Source organism: Ixodes scapularis, unplaced genomic scaffold (genome assembly GCF_016920785.2).
Source record: "Ixodes scapularis isolate PalLabHiFi unplaced genomic scaffold, ASM1692078v2 PGA_scaffold2__306_contigs__length_199485367, whole genome shotgun sequence".
NCBI lineage: Eukaryota > Metazoa > Arthropoda > Arachnida > Ixodida > Ixodidae > Ixodes > Ixodes scapularis.
The window spans coordinates 164,353,545-164,373,352 of NW_024609857.1; the positions used below are offsets into that span (position 1 = coordinate 164,353,545).

Sequence of the window (19,808 nt, forward strand, 5' to 3'; positions counted from 1 at the left end):
GACCCGAAACATTTTGCAAATTACAGGCCTATCTGCATGATGACTCAGCGTTTTAAACTATTAAAGGATATAGTTTGTAGAAATTTTTGACGATGTAAAAAATATAATAATTTTGGTAGCTTGTCAGCATGGATCTGGAAACGAGTTCCAGCTGCTCCAAGTAACCCGTGATTTTGGTCATCAACAACAGAGGACAAGTAGACGTGTCGTTCATGAATCTATCTAAGGCATTTGATAAAGTTCCCCGCAATAAGCTTCTTTTAACAGTTTACGCAGTTCTTAACTCACACAAGCTAGTGAAATGGTTAGCTTCATACGCAGAAGGGAAAGAACGGTATGTGCATTTCAAAGGCCATTCATCTTATGATGTCCCTTCACTTCGGGCTCTGTCTTAGGACCCTTGCTATTTATACTTTATGTTCATGATATAACTAAAAACATAGATGTCAAAATTATATGATTTTCACGCAATTGCATTTTATACAGTTATGTAAAATATTTTCCGAATAAAACTTTTTTTACAAAATTAGAAAAGATACTCGCCTAATGTCGGGACCGGCAAATGATATTAATAGCTCAAGAGCACTGTTAATGTTAATCACGAGTAAAAAGCTACCCATGGCGGTCTCGTACGCTTTTGGTGGGCAATTAGTTAAAAAGGTCGTACAATACAAGTACTTGGTATTAAATTGTAATATCAAACTAATATGGGATAACCCCATTGACTCTGCTGTAACGAAAGCGACCCGTCAGCTTTGATCATTGACAATCTCCTGAGGTTTTCTTCTTCTGACATAAAATTGACGGTTCCCATTACTTCTTACGACCTATTTCAGAATATGTGATGTTGTGTGGGACCAATTCACGGAAACCAAAGCTAATTATTTAAAAAAATGTGCATTAAAAATAGATACGGTTTTTACGCAACATATACAATGTGCTGAGTTCGTCCTAGCATTAGTGCGGCAGGCACACTTGCTCCACCTGAATAAAAAAGGCGAGGGATCGTGGACTGGAGGCCCTATGTTTAAATATTAAAGGGAAACTGAACGTTGATTTCACAAAGTATATAAACTTATCAAACCACCTGGACACCGATCCTTGTTATGCTCGTACATTACTAGAGTATCCAGTTCGACTCGACACACTCAAGTATTGGTTTCTTTCTCGATCCATTGTTGAATGTAGCGAATTCCCTGCATCCCTAAAAGATTCCGATTATTGGTGTAATCACTGATTTCTTTTTAGGAAAACTGTGTTTAATTGTGTTGCATGAATTTATGTGTAAACATGTGTTCGTGCTTTTATTGCATTGTATATGGGGTGTAAAATTGTTGAATAGCTCCAATCATGTTGCCATTTTTCTCTAGTAATGTTTCATTAATATGATGTTGTGCCTCCCCTACCACGGCCCTGAGTTGGCCAGGTAGTAATAATATATCTAATAAATACATAACATACTTCCTCGCTAAATTTAGTGAACGGTGGTGGCGTGACATCAACCCCATGATTACGTCACATGATATCACTAAAGCCGTGATGTTACGTAAGACTGTTCAGTTACGTGGTCACGTGACACTTTAGCCTCAAGTTACTTGGTCATGTGACACCGTGATGTCATGTGACTTGGCCACATACCCATAGAGGCGCCTACCACGTGGTTACTTTGATACACTAAAAGTAATCCTGCTAAAAATATTTATTGGCATTCTACACATTGGCAATTTTGCGAAGTACTTGAAAGTCTCCGTAGTAAAGCCATTATATCAAAAGAGGAATCACAGGGAAATGTGGTGCTACAGACCAATTTCTATTTCATCAGTCATGGCTTACATAATCAAAAAAATGAGTACAAATAAATATGAATAAATTTTGTGATATATTTCCTTATTAAGCACTGCGCTTTATGGCTTTCGGCCGCTGAAAACAGTGATTACTATTCTAAAGGATTTCGCAGATTGCACGCACAAAACACTCGACAAAACTAAAATAGCCCTAGCACTCTTCATTGACCTGTCAAAGGCCATTGATACCGTTGATAACTCTTCATTGCTAGACAAGCTAGACAAAATAGGCTTTTGGGGGCCATATCATCAATTCTTTTAGATCTATTTCACAGACATGTATAAGATGGTTAAAATTATCGAGGTACCGTTCTTAATGATGCTTCACACACTTTTGACTGCTTACGACCGTGTGCCATAAAACCTATTAAAATCTCTTACGACGAGAGAACAGTCGCGCCATATATCGGGTAGACGTGGAACTTACAGTTTGCGTATATTTTTCTTTCTTTTTTCGCATCAATCTTTCTTTATTAGCTTGAAAAACTTTCGACAATGTGATAAACGACCGTATCTCATAGCGATGACTCGGACTAGGAGTTGTTCCGAATAAGTGTTTCTCTCTCTCTCTCTCTCTCTGTCATAGATAGCGTACAGTTGATCCCAAAAATACCCCAGAACATTTGATCTAGTGAAATGCAGATCTTGGGTGACCTCACAGCTGGTGTAAGAAATCTCAATAGTAAACAAAACTTGCTTCGCGCGCACGTTTTCAGGGCCGCGATGCGCGAACGGCGCCTGCGCGTGGAGTTTCGACCGCTTTCTGATCTTGTTCCGACATCTCTCTTTTCTTCCACCGTGGTCTAGACTTTGTTTTCGACGACGCCACCGAAGACATCTCAAGTTCGCATTTTATTACACGTTTCCCAGCCGCTTCGCGACCCACAGGTTAGAAAGCGCTGTCTTACTTTTGTCCATTGCAGTTTCAGCTTCAGTGCGTACGAGACCTACACGACGTGGAACGTGATTCTTTCTTGGACCATCGGGTGGATGTCTGCCTACTGCGCCAGCCAGACGCAGGTCCAGCGGTACTCAAGCATCGCCTCACTCAGAGACGCCAGGAGGTATGCGGGGAGTCGTTGCTGATCCGGAGTCTGAGAACGGGCTGTGCTTCGACAGGTCTTGAATGAGCCGGTACAGGGACGTCTTGTTAACATGGGCCCTATTTTCCCCTTTGAAAAGCTTCCATGATGTCAGTTTTCTATAATTAAGAGGCAAAAGGCATGCTGCGTGCCGTGCTGAGCTCGGCCGTGCGCCCTCTCCGACGTCTGCCCGGGTGGGTTCTGCTGGCTCTGCGGCCTGCCGCTCCCTCTTAAGGGGTGTCCAAACAAGACCTACAAAACGCACAACTCCGACAAACCGTGAAAATTGAAGCGGGCGCGAAGCGGGCGCGTCCGCTTCAATTTTCATGATTTGTCGGAGTCGTGCGTTTTGTAGTATCCTGTTTGGACACCCCTTTACCGGCGGCCCGGCAGCTGCGGCAGGGGAGGGGCTTCTCTGTGGGGTCGAGTTCCTTGGAACCGCGCCGCGCGCCAGCCAATAGGGTGGCTGCTACAGACTAGAGGCTTCGCTCCATGGGACAAGGGAGTTTAGGTGCCGTTTGGCGCGGCTTCAAAAGTTGATTACGCCGGTTCGCTCCCTGGGACAGTTAATGCTTTCGCATTAAAAAGAAGTGCACGCATTTACCCAGTCGTATATGCCAAATATAGATCCGTAACAACGAGGTCCATATCAACGGGACGCGACTCTACCACCTGGAAGACAAGGCTGGACCTTTCACCCACAACGTCATAACTAGGAGATCCGCACAGTGCCGCCCAGCGTGTTGGCATCGCCGCCAACGCTGTGTAGCGTCTCACAACGCGCGGCTCTCGTCGAGGCTGCGGCATCTTTGCCGCTTGGGGAGAGTCTGGGATCTACTAATGATGACGTCATGGGCCGGCCTTGTCTTCTAGGTGACGTTGAATGATCGAGGTACAATGCAAAACATTTCGGGAAAATGAATGCATCTAATCATTTATTCAAAGGGTACACGGCGAGAGTCAGATGAAACTCCGCCCTCTTTAAATAAATTTTAAAAGTCAGTTTCGCAAGCGCTGACACTTTAATTTAGCGGGAAGGTATACGGCAGGGAGGAGCATATGATTTTGATACTTATGAAAATATCGGAGCAAAAGTTTACATCGGTCAAAAATTAAAAATAGAAATTCATAGCAGTTCTATATGGTTCTGTAGGGTGCAGCCACAATAAAAATAAAAAAGCGTTGTTTTGTGTTTTTATGGGGGAAAGGGGGGGTTTGTTCGACAAAACAAAACTTGCAAGAAGTATTACCTATACTCGTTTTTTTCTTTTTTTTTTTTTTTTCTTTCTTAAATCAAACTTCCATACGCCCGCAACATTTTTTCATGTCGGTAGAAAAAGGGCTCAACCCCATGTTGGTCCGTAGGAAAAAATAAGATTTGTAGCCGTAACAATGTTCGTCTTAAAACTCTTGGAAAAAAAACAAAAAAAAAACAAGCGCCACACAGGCGCACATGCGTGTTAATCTATAGTGTCGGAGCTCGAGATCTTGAATTTTTATGTCTATTAAAGTGGCTTCCATCCGTGTGTCCCTCGCTGCACGTATTGCGTTCTCGAGTTTGAATCCGGTACCACAAACCTCGATCGACGCACAGCACTGGATGGGACGATCAAAGCGAATTTTTCCAACACTACCGATAGGCCTAGAGTAATCAAAGCCTCTTCACTGCCGCCTTTCTCAACACGATGTGTTTCCTCAGTCGATTTTTATGAAGTTTCGTAACAAACAACCGACACCGAAAGGCGTTGCGCCCTTATAGGGAACCACATAAGAAGCCAGGATTTGAACTCGCCACCTTCAGATAATCAGCCAAGTGTCTTGCCCACCAAGACACCCACGGTCGGTGGTACGGACCTCAGAAAAGCGAGCTCATTAGCGCGGCGCGTAATGAACTCTAGCGCTTCGGGGCCTTTCCTTCCGCTATACGACCTCACAGCGTGTGTCAGGAACTAGAGCGAATCTTCGGTAGGCAGTGCCCGTTCAGGGGCACTCCTCTTCTCTCTTCGCCCTAGGAAATGCAAATAAAATTAATATTATTATTATTATTAACACACACAGTACATTGTGTGCGTACCTGCCAGCGTGATCAAGCTTGTATATATATTTTTCTTCGTAAATTGTCGTCCCACTACGCCTGTGGCAACTCAGCGACCGGACTCGACCGCGATGCCAAGATTACGTCCGCACATTTATTTGACTCGAGCCCCAGCCGAACTTTGAAGCCGTAATCGTTTCCAATCTAGGGCCGCACTCGGGCAAAGTGTAATGTCGTCCTAGTTTGAGGGTTCTATCCTTTCTATACGATGAGGCGCTGCCTCTGGACAATTTACTTTCTGCGTTATTCTAATACCAAAAGCGCAAGTCGTTTAGTCGCCCTAATTTAAGTACAGAAATGTTAACAGCTATTGCTACCGCTCAAAACTTGTTTATATTTCTGTTGTTTAAAAATTTGAACGTCCGGACATTTTTTTTTCTTTTGAAATGTGTCGTTGCTTGCAGTATCTCTGAAAGTGTTCCAAACACGTCGGCCAAACAGTTGTCAGTGAAAAGGACCAAAAATGTCAACGGCAGAAACCGTCTGCTCTTTCTTATTACGCTTGGTCTTTGTTCGGTTATAATTCTGACAAAAGTGCCCAACATAAAACGAAGCTCATTGTGGGTAAGACTTCAAAAGTGATCTTGCTTTCACCAAAAAGAACAAACAAAAAAACTTCAAATTACCTTAATCACTCCCCAATCGTTTCGCTCGGTGCGCACGTGCCACAGTCCCTTCTTTTGCTTTGGTACGTAACCCAACCCCCCAAGATAGTTTACATAGGTAATAATGTTCAAAGTAGGATTTGCCCCCTCTCCTCACCTCCCCCCCCCCCCCCCCCCCCCCCCCCTCAAGAGTCGGTGACGGCCGGACGATTTATTTTCTCCGTGAACCGCCCCTCTTCTCAGAGCGCTGCTTCTGAACGTCCCAGGAGTGGCGTTGACGCTCCTCCTCGCCGTACTCTCTGGTCTCATCATCTTCGCCATATACAAAGACTGTGATCCTCGACTGCTCGGGGAAATTGACAAGGCGGATCAGGTGCGTGCTCTCCCGACTGTGCTAGAATCTTCGAGCCTGTAGCGTGTTCTCTCGCTGGCGAGGCCGGTTCTCACATTCATCCGCGGTGCTAAATCAACTCCGTTTCACACTACGTCTGAATGCAGTCAACGCTACCACCCGATGTTGCCAATCAAGCAGCGCCAAAATGTGCAACATCACGGCACTGATTGGCTTTGTGTTTTCTATCACCAGCTAGACCCATCGCGCAATAAAAAAAAATACAGGACATTTACGACTGCTTACGTGCAGGAATGCGAAAGCATTCTAGTCCCGCGCGGTCACCTCATAGTTCATCGCACCAAGCACACAACGAGCACAGATGAAAGCGCACCTTTTGCACGCGGCGCTCAGGCGGTAGCATCGCTCCCCCACTGCGCAGGCAAGGCGCCCCCGCCGGCTTCAGGTCTTCCGTGATGAAGGATCTGCGTTGCTGCCCTTTCCATTGGGTTTTATTTACGAGGCGCGTCCGTTTTGACCTTGAGCGTGCTGCTCAAGGACAAAGCGGATGCGCCTCAGTAATACGTGCTTGATCATGTATTTTTGTGGTCATCTTTCGGGCACAACGCCGACGCCTTTTTGCGTAATAGGACGTATGAAACTTTCCCCTTAAAAAGGGCAGGATCACGCCACATTCGCTGTGTGTGACTGGTGTATTAAAGGGCAACTCCGGTCCATACTTTCGATTTTGGGATTATGACAGTTTTTAGTGGAGTCAGCGTCCCTGAATTGCAAGGTGTAATTTTTTTCTCGTTATTGTGCGTAGTTTTAAAGATATCGACGCCTGAAAGTTTTGTTTGGGGCGCGGCCAACAAAACCGAAACTAGCCGCTCGAGGCCCCGGCAACACTGGAAATCAGCCGCTATGCGAACGTGACGTCAGGTTTGTTCTCGTTCAGCGAGTTCGCAGGCCGAGCAGCAGCTAACTCTGTTGCGCTAGCCGTAAAAAGATAGGAGGTAAGCTGCTTTTATTTTAATTCTGTATACGTGGTAGATATCCAGCGTATGTAGCAAGAGTTAGTGCGTATACCCAAAAGCTAACGACTGGAAAACCCGTTAACTCGTTCGGTGCTGCACTCGGCGGCCGCCGCCGTGCGTGTGCTATGCCGTACTCGTCGCTTGTATACCCAGAAGCTAGCGACTAGAAAACGAGTGAACTCGTTCGGTGCCATACTCGACGGCTGTCGCCGTGCGTACGGTCTTCCGTACTCGTCGCTAGGCCTATATTGTCATCGGGGCTCCGTGGATGGAGCGGCGTTGCTCTACGCCACGCTGCCAGTGACGTACAGTACTGGGGGCCCTCTTGCTTTCCCGCTGCGGGTCAGTCCCAGACACGAAGCTTTGAAGCTCTCCGGCGTGGGCCGCGGCGCCCAAACAGACCTGTGCTGGGCTGTACACGTCTGTTTTTTCGTTCTTTTTTCCTCGGGCGCGTAAAAGTCAAAGTCCATTCGTCGAACAGCGTTCACCCGCACCTTCTCCAATTTCCGGTCTGTTGGAAACTTGTGAAAAAGCACCTCCGGGTTGCGCAGCGGGTTGTGTGAGCAGCCCACAGCGCTACAAGTTGTACTCGGCATCTTTCGAGGAACAGCTGGGCAGTGTTGGGCGCACCGAGTTGCTCGCTAAAACGAGTCTTGGAGTCCTCACAAGGCAAATAAACAAAAGGCTATACCGAAGCTACACGGGCTACAGATAAAAGCAACGGCTAAACACGCCAATCACAAGCCGAAGTAGTGGTGGTAGCGCCTCAAAAAAACGCACTCTGTGCAACGCCCGGACCGGAGGAAAAAAAGAGAACCATACTGACGTCACGGCCCAATGTTGCTTCAGCGATTGGCAACGCGCTGGCCGCCCGCTAAGGAGCAGCGGCTCGCGGCGGGTCGCATTTTTATTATCGGCATTAGTTGAGAATGCGGCGTCCCCCGAACGTAATATTTTGGCTGGGGTCGTATTTTGTGTCACTACAGCGATACCAGTAATTTATTTCATTTTGAGTTTTGGCCGGAGTTGCCCCTTAAGTGATAGAAAACGTGCAAAGACGACGAGCGCCATGATCATGCACTTTTAGCGCTGCTTGATTGGCACCATCGGAGCGTAGCGTTGGATGGGGTCGGACTTAATGTGGAACGGTGTATAAACCAACTGAACTCACTGACGTCATGCCACTGCGGTGGCACTGCTGTCGGTACTCGCGCATGCGCAGACGCTTCCCTCCACCCGAGTTTGGTTTCTGCGCACGCGCAATGTCCACAGCTGGTGTGGGCAAACCGGGCTCGTTTTGGAAACACTGTGTTGGTGAATAGGAACAGCGCTGTTACAGCGCTGTCTTGAACGTAACTTATGCTTCGTTTCAGCATAAGTCCCGACGCAACCGACGCTACGCGCCTCAAACGCAAGTCACGAGGTATTTTCTGTTTGGGATCGGTTCAGCGATGAAAAAACGTGTACGGAAACATGAACACCAAGATGGTGCGCTTTTGACGCACTCTGATCGGTCCCATCAGCTCGTCTCGTCGACTGCGTCCGGGCCACGGTATAAGATATATACTATATGTATACGGTGTATACACCCAGCGCGTAGCAGCGGTCACACAAAGTCCTCTCCACGCTTTGGTTGCACGCGGCGTCACCAGATGACTCTTCGATATTCGGCTGATGGCAGCCTGTACCTGGCTCCTTCTCCCATGTCGTTCTTTGGGTGCGCCACGTCATGTAGAACATGGTACTTGTGCTACGCGTATTGCTTGGACACTGCTTCGTCATTGACCCTAGTTTCGTGCCTCAACGGCGGAAGTAACAGTTTTATAAGACGTTGAAGCGGAGAGATCTCTGCCGCGCTTTCAAGCCAGCGTCCGTCAAGGTCAGACCAGACACTCTAAAGGGAACAATCACGCGCCCGAACGAGGCACTTTCCTTTTTAATGCGATAACATTAGAATGTTTGTTTTGCTGAAAACCCGCCTTAGGTTCTTCCTTAGGTTGTCAGTTTGTCAGCGCTGGGGGGGGGGGGGGGGGGGGAGGAGGAGGAGGAGGAGGAGGAGGAGGAGGAGGAGGAGGAGGAGGGGAGAGGGTGACGCTTGCGACGCTCCCATTAATCCGAAGAGCTGACGTCAACACACGTCACCCTCTCCTTCTCTCTCCGCGGCTGACAAACTGACGGACATATCCGGGTTTTCCTCAAAACAAGCGTTTTCATTTTCGTCAAAGGAACGTCGCACAGCTGGCGCGAAGCGGGCGAGGCGGCACGGTGGAATGCGGCCCGGCGTGCAGAGAGACTCCGTTGACGCGGGGATCTAACAGTCTTGGACCCAATAAAGTCTACCTCACTCACTCACTCACTCAGTTGCCGTTCTGCCGTCGCCTTAGGTTCTTCGCTCTAGGCTTCCGTTGTAGCGGTGCTGGGGCAGTGATGTGTGTGTGTGTGTAGTTAAAACGATGAATGCTGTTTCCTCCACGAGTGATATGGATGCGCTTCCTTCCATGAGGGGTATGGATGTGGTTCTTTCCACCAGAGATATGGATGACCGTACCCAAGGGCGTCGACGTTCTCTTACAGTCAGAGCACAAAAAAGGGATGGAAAAAAAATTGAGGAGAGATCCATTGAAAGGCTTTTAGGGAATCCGTTAGTATGATCCTTGGAAAGTGCCACACACGTCCTCTTTTGAGAAATGCTAACACTGAGCCCGTAACGAGGCCAAAAAGAGGCAGCAAAAATAGAGGGAGCAAAAGAAAAAGCCAAAACGAGAAGGACAAACAGAAAAGTAAAGGGGTCAGCGCTTCCCAAAGGGGGACTGGACGTGCGTGGCTTTTCCCAAATGTCATGCTAGCGCATTCCTTAAAAATCCACTAATGAATCTTCCTTTATTTTTTATTTTTATTTTTTTTTTTTTCCTCGGTTGCGTTTCCTGGACGGGGGAGTCACTGTCGGCTGAGAGAGGTTATGGCTGAGACTACTCGGGCGCTTCCCAAGTGGACTTTATCTGGACGATCGCGTCCCAGAGTTCGCCATGCTTTGTGTCTAACGTTATTAGATTACCTCAGTTGTGGGGCGTGTAAGCGATGCAATGACCCCCCCCCCCCCCCCGCCTTCCGCTTTCTCTGCATAGGGACGGCGACTGTATATTGGGGAGGAACTGCGTATTAGTACTTTCGGGCCTTAATTGCATTTCACGGAATGCATAAGCCAAGCGACTTTTGTTTTCAATTCATCCTCAGCTCATGCCGTATATTGTACAAGACCTGCTCAGTAACTATCCTGGATTAAGCGGGCTCCTTGTGTCATCCGTCTTCAGCGGTTCCCTCAGGTGAGTGTGCGTCGTCTTTCGAGCGAGAACATTGTTTAATCGGTTGGAAAGAACTGAACCTGTGTCGTCCATTTCCTACAACTTAAGCTTTTTTTTTTTTTTTATCGCGAACAAAAGAAACCGTTGTGGTAAGGCACATAAATATTCTAAGAAAATAAAGATCCTGTATACAAATCTGCAAATGTGCTGGTGACAACGTGGCCATCAAATAAGTCAAAATTCTTCATAAAAAATGACAACTCAGCCCCTAAAGTACGAGGATAATTCACTACATAATTCGTCAATCTGCAGGGTCTCGAAGTAATACAAACTTTAGTGCCTACTTTTTGTCGTTGTGTAGTAGCACAACTGGGTGAGAAATTAGAATAAACGAGAATTGTGTGTTGACTTTTCGGAGTCTATCTTTTTTTTTTTTTTTTTTTTCTAAAGTTTGGAGAATGTTTTTTGCAGTTAAATTTTGCCACAAATTTGGGCTTATCGAAGTTTACTTTTGCATGAATCCCAATTCTCCTAAATTAGGTGATTAACTCTGACGTGCTCCCAATTCTTAAAAACTCAAAATAAAAATAATATCCAAACGCACAAGAACTTACCATAACTTCGTAAGAACTCTGCTGAAGCGAATGCTGTTCCATATGGTAGAATCGGCGCTTGTACCCTTTCCAATGGCAACACTAGCTGCCCCACTACAAAACTTGCTAGCAAGTGTTACATCCACACTTTCGTATAACTATAGTACTGGGCGTAGCCGCGGGGTGGAGTGGTGGAGGGAGAGCAGCACGGAATGAACGGCGTCTTACTATGTTAACTGTAACCCCTGGGGCCCCGATCTACACGGCGGAACCAAAGAACCAGGACATAACCACCTGCTGCGATCGGCCAGCTCCGCACCGTTCCCCAATCGCAGCGGGCGGCAGTGTTCCTGTCCCTTGGTCCCACCATGTGGATTAGTTCCCCAGGCTAATGTGGCCTAGGGCCACTTATTTTCGTGCTGCGCCGCCACTTTCTTCCAAGGGCCGCACTATCCGCCTCCGGCATTGGCACATTTCACACTTCTTGTAAAACGAACACACCAAGAGGCTTCAACTCCGGCAGCCGTTTGTCGCCATCTGCTTGGCTCTTTGGACCGTCACAAGAGTAAAATAAAATGTTCGGCTGCCTCCCCCCCCCCCCTCCCCCCACCCCGCCCTCCCCGAGCACACACGCGCACTTTATAAAATGTACGTGTTCATAGCTTTTACTCTCTTAAAGGCACAATCTCTCCTCCTCCCTCTGAGTCGCAAAAATTATAAATGGTACGGTCCAAACTTTTCTGTTTTCTTTTTCTTTTTACATCGTAAATTTTAAATTTGCCAGTGTTTGATAAAAAATGGATTGTCAAAACGTTTACTGGCAAGTGTTTTTCAGTTTTTTTTTTTTATCTATCTGGAAAACACGGAACACTAGAATTGTGCAAGTAACATTCCCACCGACGTCTTCGGCAACCGGCCGAATGCGTGAAGTAAAAAAAAAAAAAAAGCCGTACTCCGTTTCACTTTAAGTCCGAGCGGAGCCGACGTTACTATCGGACGGAGCCAATCACTCAGAGCCAATCACTCGGAGCCAATCACTCGGTGCTAATCAATGGATACCAATCAATCGGTGCCAATAAATTAAAGCCAATTAATCGGCGCAAAAGTGCATCGTCACAGCGCCCATTCTTTTTCTGCGTTGACCATAACCAACTGAACCAATCACGCAGGGTGTGGCGCTGCTTAATTGAAGCTATCGGATCGCAGCGCCGGCTGCGGCCTCGGACTTAAAGTGGGACGGAATATAGCCTCACGAGCTGAAACTTCTACAAAGTCGTATATGACCTAGTATATGAAGCAATACAACTGTGGTTGGGTCTAGTTGGTTCATATCATTTTAAAGGTTTGAAAGCGCGAACTGAAACACGGACGAAACAAGAAACACGCACGACAAGGACAGGCGCCACTTAAAACTAAATTTATTAAGGAAAAAAAATTCTTTCATCCAGATTTTTCTTCACCACACCGATACCAGGCCTCAAACCGATAACGTATCGGCAGTCTTATATGATGTCATCCAGAGAAGACGATTCGTTATCCAGCCAAAAAAATAGACGACCTACTCACACACTTTTCTCCGGGGTTCTTGAAAAAGAAAGGATTTAAAAATTTCCCTCTCCGTTTCATTTTTGTTTTTCGCTTTTCTAACGAACTTCGTCGAATCTCAGAGTGGTTCTCGAAGCCGAAGCGTTCTCGGAGGCAGGAAGCTCACGCTGGGGTCGGGACAGCTGAAGCCCTTCCCTGGCATTCTCACCTTGTGGGTGGCTATAATGTCCGCCGAGTCTGATACCTGCAAGGTGCGGTCGGCGCCCGTGTATCTCCCGCCTTTTTGCCTTATCATTATACTCCAATTAAACACGAAACACCCTGTATGCCAGGAATAACAGATTCGGGCACGCGTAGGGTGCACGTAAGGACGCATGCTTCTAACGCGGTGTACCGCGTCTATTTGTTCTAGCACATTATCGTCGGGGTACAACGCCCTGGCGGCTGTCACGTGGGACGACTTCATTCGGCCACGGGTGAATCTCTCCGATAAACGGGCTGTACTGCTCACCAAGGCCGTCGGTAAGGCTACATCGACTGGCCGCATTCCGATTCTTTCCATTTCGTCATAAGGGGGCCGCTGCTAATTATTTTATGTACGCAATAAATATAAATCTGACCTCAGCGACCCTACCATTGATGAGGTGTATATATAGGTAACCTATAGTCAGCAGGCGCAAAGCTAGCAGTGGCAAAACAAGGATGATTAGATCATCATCTTGTTCCACCACTGCTAGCTTTGCGCCTGCTGCACGCGTGGCAACTTTGGTGCGCCCCCGAGTATCCCACGAGCTTCAAGTCGTCCTAGAAAGAGTTGATTTAGTGGTTTTCGTTTATGCTCAGCATGTTCCTAATTGAAACCATATGATTATTTTACCAATTAAGAAGTTAATAAAGAAATTTTAGTTAATTATGACTTATCTAAAAAATTAGCCACTTATATGATATCCCCCTGGCCGTATAACCCAACTGCCCAAACTGCATTAGTGCATCTTTTACGGATTTGTTTTTAAAATAAATATTTTCTAATTAAAATGGAACACCCGGAATATATATGGGCAGGTACAAGGCTGGGGCTGAGACGAAAATTCTCGCGGGCGCCTTATCGCAACCGCTAGCCTTGTACCTGGCCTATGAATCGTAACTATAACGCACTACTACGCTTCTCACGCGCTCAAAGTCTTTCTGAAAATTCCTGATTGAATGGTTTTCGAAGGCACTCAGCAAGTTTCCAATTGGAACAATATGCATACTTTTAGGAATTAAAATTCTCATCAGTCAGCTTTCATTAATTATGTAACCAATTAGTAGGTCTCGCGCATTTTTTGACGTCCGCCACCACGAAGAATGCGATCCCGAGAAAATTATTTTCGACTGCCGTTATGTCCGGTGAACAGATGAGCGCCTGCACCGAACTTGACTCGAGGTGAATAGAGGAATTTTTACCTAATGCCCGAGTCCCACTAAAGCAACAAACAGAAACAAACGACAGCGACAAGGCTCAAACAGATGCGTTGTGATCGCAATGATACCTTTAGCAGGCATCTAGTCGTTCGGTACTCGGGAACAAAGCACGAGCCTAGCCAACACCACCTAGACAGAAGGCCTCCGCATGGTTTCCTCTTCTATGAAACGTCATCACAGTCGGATCGCGCTCGGTCGGCTATTGGACCCGAGCCCGACCTTCGACGCGCTGATTGGCCACGAGCCGCAGCCGAACACTGACGCAGCACTCGTGCCCAATCTCTCGCCTCGATCGATCTGACTATGATGACGCGTGTGGAGGCCTTCTGTCTAGGTGGTGTTGGCCTATAGCCTCCCCTATACTGACAAAGCCTGGCCGGTCGCCACGAGACGCGGCCGCCGAAAGTCAAAAGGTAGTGCGGCAGACAACGGATGAGAGGAGACGCATGTAACGGGCGCCCCGGTGCGGCGAGACTTCGAAACACACTTCTCCCCAGCGATGCAATGTCCACTCGTGCTCCCCTACCACTTCTTTTCTCGTCGGGTTTGAAAACCATATTTGCAGTCCTCGCCGCTGCAGAAGCTGTGCGTTGACGTCCGGGCTTTCCGAGAAATGATCTCTGGTACCAGAACTTCGCGCTTCCAATCTGCGACCGGACGCCCTATGGCTTCGTCGTCGAACTGCCACGCTTTGTGAGTATAGAGGAGGCTATGGCACGAGCGACTGCAAGCCTGCCAAAGATACCCTCGCGTGCATGGTGTTCGTGCTTGAGCACTAGCCTCCTTTATTTTACAAAGGCTGTCAAATCGCGAAAGACTGGTTTATGACTTGTCGTTGTCGTTCGTTTCTGTTTGTCGCTCTAGTGGGACTCGGGCATAAGTAGACGTACGGAGGAGACGCTGATGATAACGATCTAGTTCAAAAAGTTAATAGACCGATCTCTCTTAGCGTTCCACGTATACACGACACCACAACTGTAGCTCACCCTTGTGCACCGCTTGCGCCTACTCGCAGCGGGGTTATCGCGCGTGGAGAAATACGATACAGTTCCCACAATACATTTCGCCAGCGATGACGTAGCGAGACTGGCTGGTGAGATTTGTGTACCGCTATTGGTATATTCCCGGCGACGAAACCTTATCGGGAGAACGTTCATTACGAATGTACGTGTTTCCTTTCACTGCAGCGGCGGGCTACGGTCTTCTCTCCATATCGATTGCATTTCTGACTGGGACCATGGAGTCCATAGTTCAGGTAATTATCACGGGCTTCGGGCCCATTTTTCTTTTTGTTTTGTCTTTTACTTACCCAAGCACGACGATGTTAGCTTCTTTTGTTTGTAAAAAGAAACTGATTAAAACAAAAATAGCACACCCTAAAGGATCAGAACTGTTATGAAAAATGATGAATGTCCACAAAGAGCACGTTATTCCTCGCTCATGGGGGGGGGGGGGGGGATTTCTACATTTCTGAGGAACTTCTTAAATGCGGCAGCAGATTCATAAGAAACCTTAATAGTATTCATTAAAGTTTTCGGTCGTCATAACGGAACGCGTGCGCACGCGCAGGAGAGCGAGGTAAACATGCCGTTCTCCTCATCGCACGCGTGCGATGGAGATAGCGCGACTAGGCTGTCATTGAATGGGCCGCAGTTTTCTCATTGCCCCGCGAGTGAAAGGAGCTGACTAAAGAGAGAATAGCTGAACAGGAGCATCGACTTGCTGAGTATGGCCGTGCTCGAGGTGCTAAAGAGGAGCCGAAGGAAAGAGAGCGACGTTTTTAGTGGAACAGAGAAGTAAACCAAAAGGAGTGAAAAAAAAAAAAAACACGCACCTTTATTGAATCAAAATGATCGGAAGTTTGATGCTGAATTACCGGCTATAGAGTTAATCACCATTTGATCGAGGAAATATTGCCTTCATCTAGAAAACAAGCAGTGCTTTCGCATTTCGACCCAGTCTGCCGTTATGCGCCGCAGAACCAAAGCCCCGTTTTTTACGATTAACTTTTCGCGCATGAATAATATATAAAACAAGATTTCGTGAATTCCGTGTCGCTCACGCACTGGTGCCGGGTATGATACCAAGTGTGATTTCCACATTTCCTTTGTTCTAGACACTGTGCATTGCTAATGCTCGAATGTGTTGTTATTGATGTTGTTTTTAATTTTTTTGGGCATCAACTTCCTCGTACCTTTGTCTAGTTGTTGCTCTTCGATTTCCGAACTTATGCTAAAGAACAATCTCCAGTGTAGTATTAATTTTCGTAAAAGTTTAGAGCCTTCCGACACTCTTCATATTTGGTGCAGGCTTCCAGTAGCCTGGTGGGCGCCATGTCCGGCCCTCTTCTGGGCATCTTTCTCATGGGCATCTTCTTTCCCTTCTGCAAGAAAAAGGTGACTTTTCCGCGATCGCATTTTATTTGATTGTATGCGTATATTCCAAACACCAGGTAACAAACAAATGTGGATATTTTAGCAGTTTTCGTGCCTTTATCTGCGGATGACAATTTGGCAAAATTCGAAGATCCTATTTGACTATATAATCCTAGATTGAGGTACTGAAACCCCTGCCATAGATTCCACCCCATCATGTATGTCATGACGGAGTTTCGCACTCAGTCATTGGTTCCTGATTGTTAACATACTGAAGGCAGCCATGCAATGCAGCCATGCAATATTGCAACGTGCTTACATACAAATTATATGATAATCTGGGTTCCAGCCTCCAGGCAACAGCATTTACTTGAAAAAGCCAATCGGCCATTGACTAAACAGTTTTATATTATGCGTGCTACAGCGTGAACGGCGGATTAGGTAACACGTTTTTGTGTGGCTTTGCTTCATTACACGGCGACGCCGGAGGGGAAATATTTTTTTTTAAATATCACATGCTAAATAATTGTTGCTGGCAATATGATTAATTTCAACTAGGAAACACTCTGCAGAATTTGTTACTAGAAACACCTTGTGACCCCTAAGACCTTCAGCAGCCTTATTCGCGGGAACAATATTTTTGTCTACTGCACCTGGGTCCCCGATCCCGAGGTCGTTGATAGGTTCAATAGTAGCGTTCCTGTCGAAGCATACTTTTACGGTAATTTTGCTTTCACTTGTACTATGTTTAAGTTCCCCGGCAACCGGTACAAAAGACGACGCCTATGTGGACTAGGAGGAGGAGGTGAGACAAACGTGCCGGCGACACTACGCTTTGTAAGCTGAAGATGGAATACGCTTCTACCATTTGGAACCCACATCAGGCTTACCTATCCGACATTTTAGAATCAATCCAAAACCGCACAACTAGATTCATTCTTGCTGATTACTCACCCACGAGCATCTCTGCCCTTAAGGCTTCTTTATCATTATCTCTCCTTAATACTAGACGCACCGTACATCGATTACCCTTTTTTCATAACCTGTTTTACGAGCCCTGGACTGACCATGAATTCTTTTCTTCGGCCAGTCATGTCTCCTACGCCGTGATCATTGCCAGAAGATAGAAATACCCTTTGCCAGAACCAAAGTTTTAAACAACTCTCCCCCTTTTTTTTTTATACACGGAATTGGAATGCGCTACCTGAGTCCATCGTAACAAATACTAATCATGCCTTGTTCTTAGCAGAACTTACTAAGCAGATGATTGTATAATGAAGATATTGCACTGTAAAATAACAGATGTTCTTTCAACCTATTTGTCTCTACATTTGATTTCAACCCTTGAAGTGTTAAATTGTTTTATGTTACCTCCTTATGTAATGACCCCCAGGGGCTCTTAAGGTATAATAAATGAAATGAAATGAAAAAATAAAATTGGAGTCGCTAATTAAGCTACGCTTAGGGTATAACCACTATATATTCCTAAATTGTTTTGTGGGCGCCGCCATTTTGAAGCTCAGTGCCGAGCGGGCGGGATGGCAGTACTTAATATTTGAAAATGCGACACCCATAGTTTTAGCTACGGTGCCAGCAAAAAGCTCGGTGGGTATATAGGGTGGCCCAAGTCACCAGCTCGATCTAATATGGACCGTAAAAATCGACGCCTGCACGTAGCAATCTCAACTTTTCGCCAAAGATGTATTTCACAGGTCGGTTCTTTCTTGTAAAATTAACGAAGCGTAGCTCTCTTTCTGTAAAAAAAATAGGACCAAGAAACTCGCCAGAGTCACCGGCGGGCGGCGACGCAGACGACAGGGGTTCAGTAGCGGGGTGTGTTTGGCGTTCGTATTGATAGATGGCGCTGCCTCCTTCTCGCGACGGCTTGCGACGACCGTGGTTTATTAAAATGAACGTAATATTTTTCAAGTGTACCTTTGGCTAAAAAATAAGTGTGAACAATAAAAACAAAACAGAAATTAAAAAAAAAAAAACGCGTCTGCATAACGACGGCGCTTTTACTGCCAGCGGATTGTGTCTACGTGTCGTCTGCTTTCTTTTACTGGTCGACTACACCTTCGGATGATGCTCCCGGCGCCATCAATCGATACGAACGCCAAACACACTGCGCTACTCAACTTGGTCGTCTACGTCGCCACCCGCCGTAGACTCTGACAAGTTTCTAAGTCCTATTCCTTACAGAAGGAGAGCTACGCTTTGTAAATTTACAAGGAAAAACCAACCCGTGAAAAACACCTTTGACGAAAGGTTTAGAGTGCTACGTGCAGGCTTCGATTTTTACGGTTCATTTTAGATCGAGCCTGGTGACTTGGGTCACCCTATATTCTCTTTTCTCTGCCGCGAATTGTATCACAGCTCCCGGCGAATAAGGTAGCGTTTTCTGCGATTTCAAATAACGCTTCAGATAACAGCTAGTAAACGCACTTTTGAGCATCAAGACGACTGAAAGCTCCTTATTCTGAAGCGCAGCATATTTCTGCGGCGAGCAAGTGTTTCAAAACGCGCCTTTCACGCGTCAGAACGCAAGGAGGGGTACGCCAATCAACGGGCCACATAAAGAGCTCGCAAAGAACGCGTGATGATGAGCCAGCCAAGCGAATTGTTACTAATTGAGATCCAAGGCTGAAAACAAAAGAAAGGCGTCGCATTTAGAGCGGAAACAAAAGCGCGAGGTCCACACATTGCGCATCAACTTAAACGCCATAGAGATCTATGCGGAGAGCAAGTTTGACTGCTTTTTTTTGCAGGGGCTGTGGCGACGTCAGAACGATGCCGAGCTCTGGTTGACTCTTACTGAAGGATAGTGGGTAGACCTCAAGGCAGCTTGCTTTGAGGTCTACCCCCTATCCTTCAGTAAGAGCCAATCAGAGCTCGGCATCGTTCTGACGTCACCCTAACCCCCGCAAAAGAAGCAGACGACTTGCTCTGTGCATTGGCTGAATAGGAGGAAACTCTGCTCCTTTGGAACAAAGCAAAGCGACCCTCGACGCTCCCCCTTTTTAGCCCACCATGACCCCGCGTAATTAATCGGTTTAATGTCCAGGGGGCGCTGACCGGTGAACTGGTCGGTCTGGCCCTGTCATGGTGGCTCGCCCTGGGCTCCATTGTGTATCCGAGGGACGGCGACGAGCTCCCCACTTCGACCGCAGAGTGCCCAAACTTCAACCAGACGCTCACAACGGGATCTCTGGATGGGCCGGAAACACCGAGGTAATCTCTCTACGCCATGTCGTACAGCTTGTGCGTTCTTCTGCCTTTCGTAAAGCTTTAAGATTGAGGCGAAGGCTGCGGCTGGGCGGACAAGCTGCTTTCGAGCTCATGTATACACTTAGCGTTTGCTACTTTTACTCGCCTCCTTTTCCACCGTTGTTTTCCTTAAAACGGCCCTCTAATGGTTTTTGGTCTGGTTTGAAACTTGCGTTGAGACGGAGCTCATCGAACGTTAAAACACGGAGGAAATGTTTTTTTTTTTTTTTTTTTTTCTGGAAATGCCATTTATATTGGGAGTTATAAT

General features: G+C 46.7%; 1 protein-coding gene across 1 annotated transcript in view; it reads left to right on the forward strand.

The window, feature by feature from the left end:
* Nucleotides 1–19,808, forward strand: part of LOC8039065 (sodium-coupled monocarboxylate transporter 2) — a 73,123-nt gene that overhangs the window by 44,053 nt on the left and 9,262 nt on the right. The window contains exons 8-14 of the mRNA XM_029967974.3: nucleotides 2,768–2,908; nucleotides 5,870–5,999; nucleotides 10,229–10,317; nucleotides 12,847–12,956; nucleotides 15,086–15,153; nucleotides 16,208–16,294; nucleotides 19,338–19,504. Of these exons, the coding sequence (XP_029823834.2) occupies nucleotides 2,768–2,908; nucleotides 5,870–5,999; nucleotides 10,229–10,317; nucleotides 12,847–12,956; nucleotides 15,086–15,153; nucleotides 16,208–16,294; nucleotides 19,338–19,504 (792 nt within the window). The remainder of the gene's footprint in view (nucleotides 1–2,767; nucleotides 2,909–5,869; nucleotides 6,000–10,228; nucleotides 10,318–12,846; nucleotides 12,957–15,085; nucleotides 15,154–16,207; nucleotides 16,295–19,337; nucleotides 19,505–19,808) is intronic.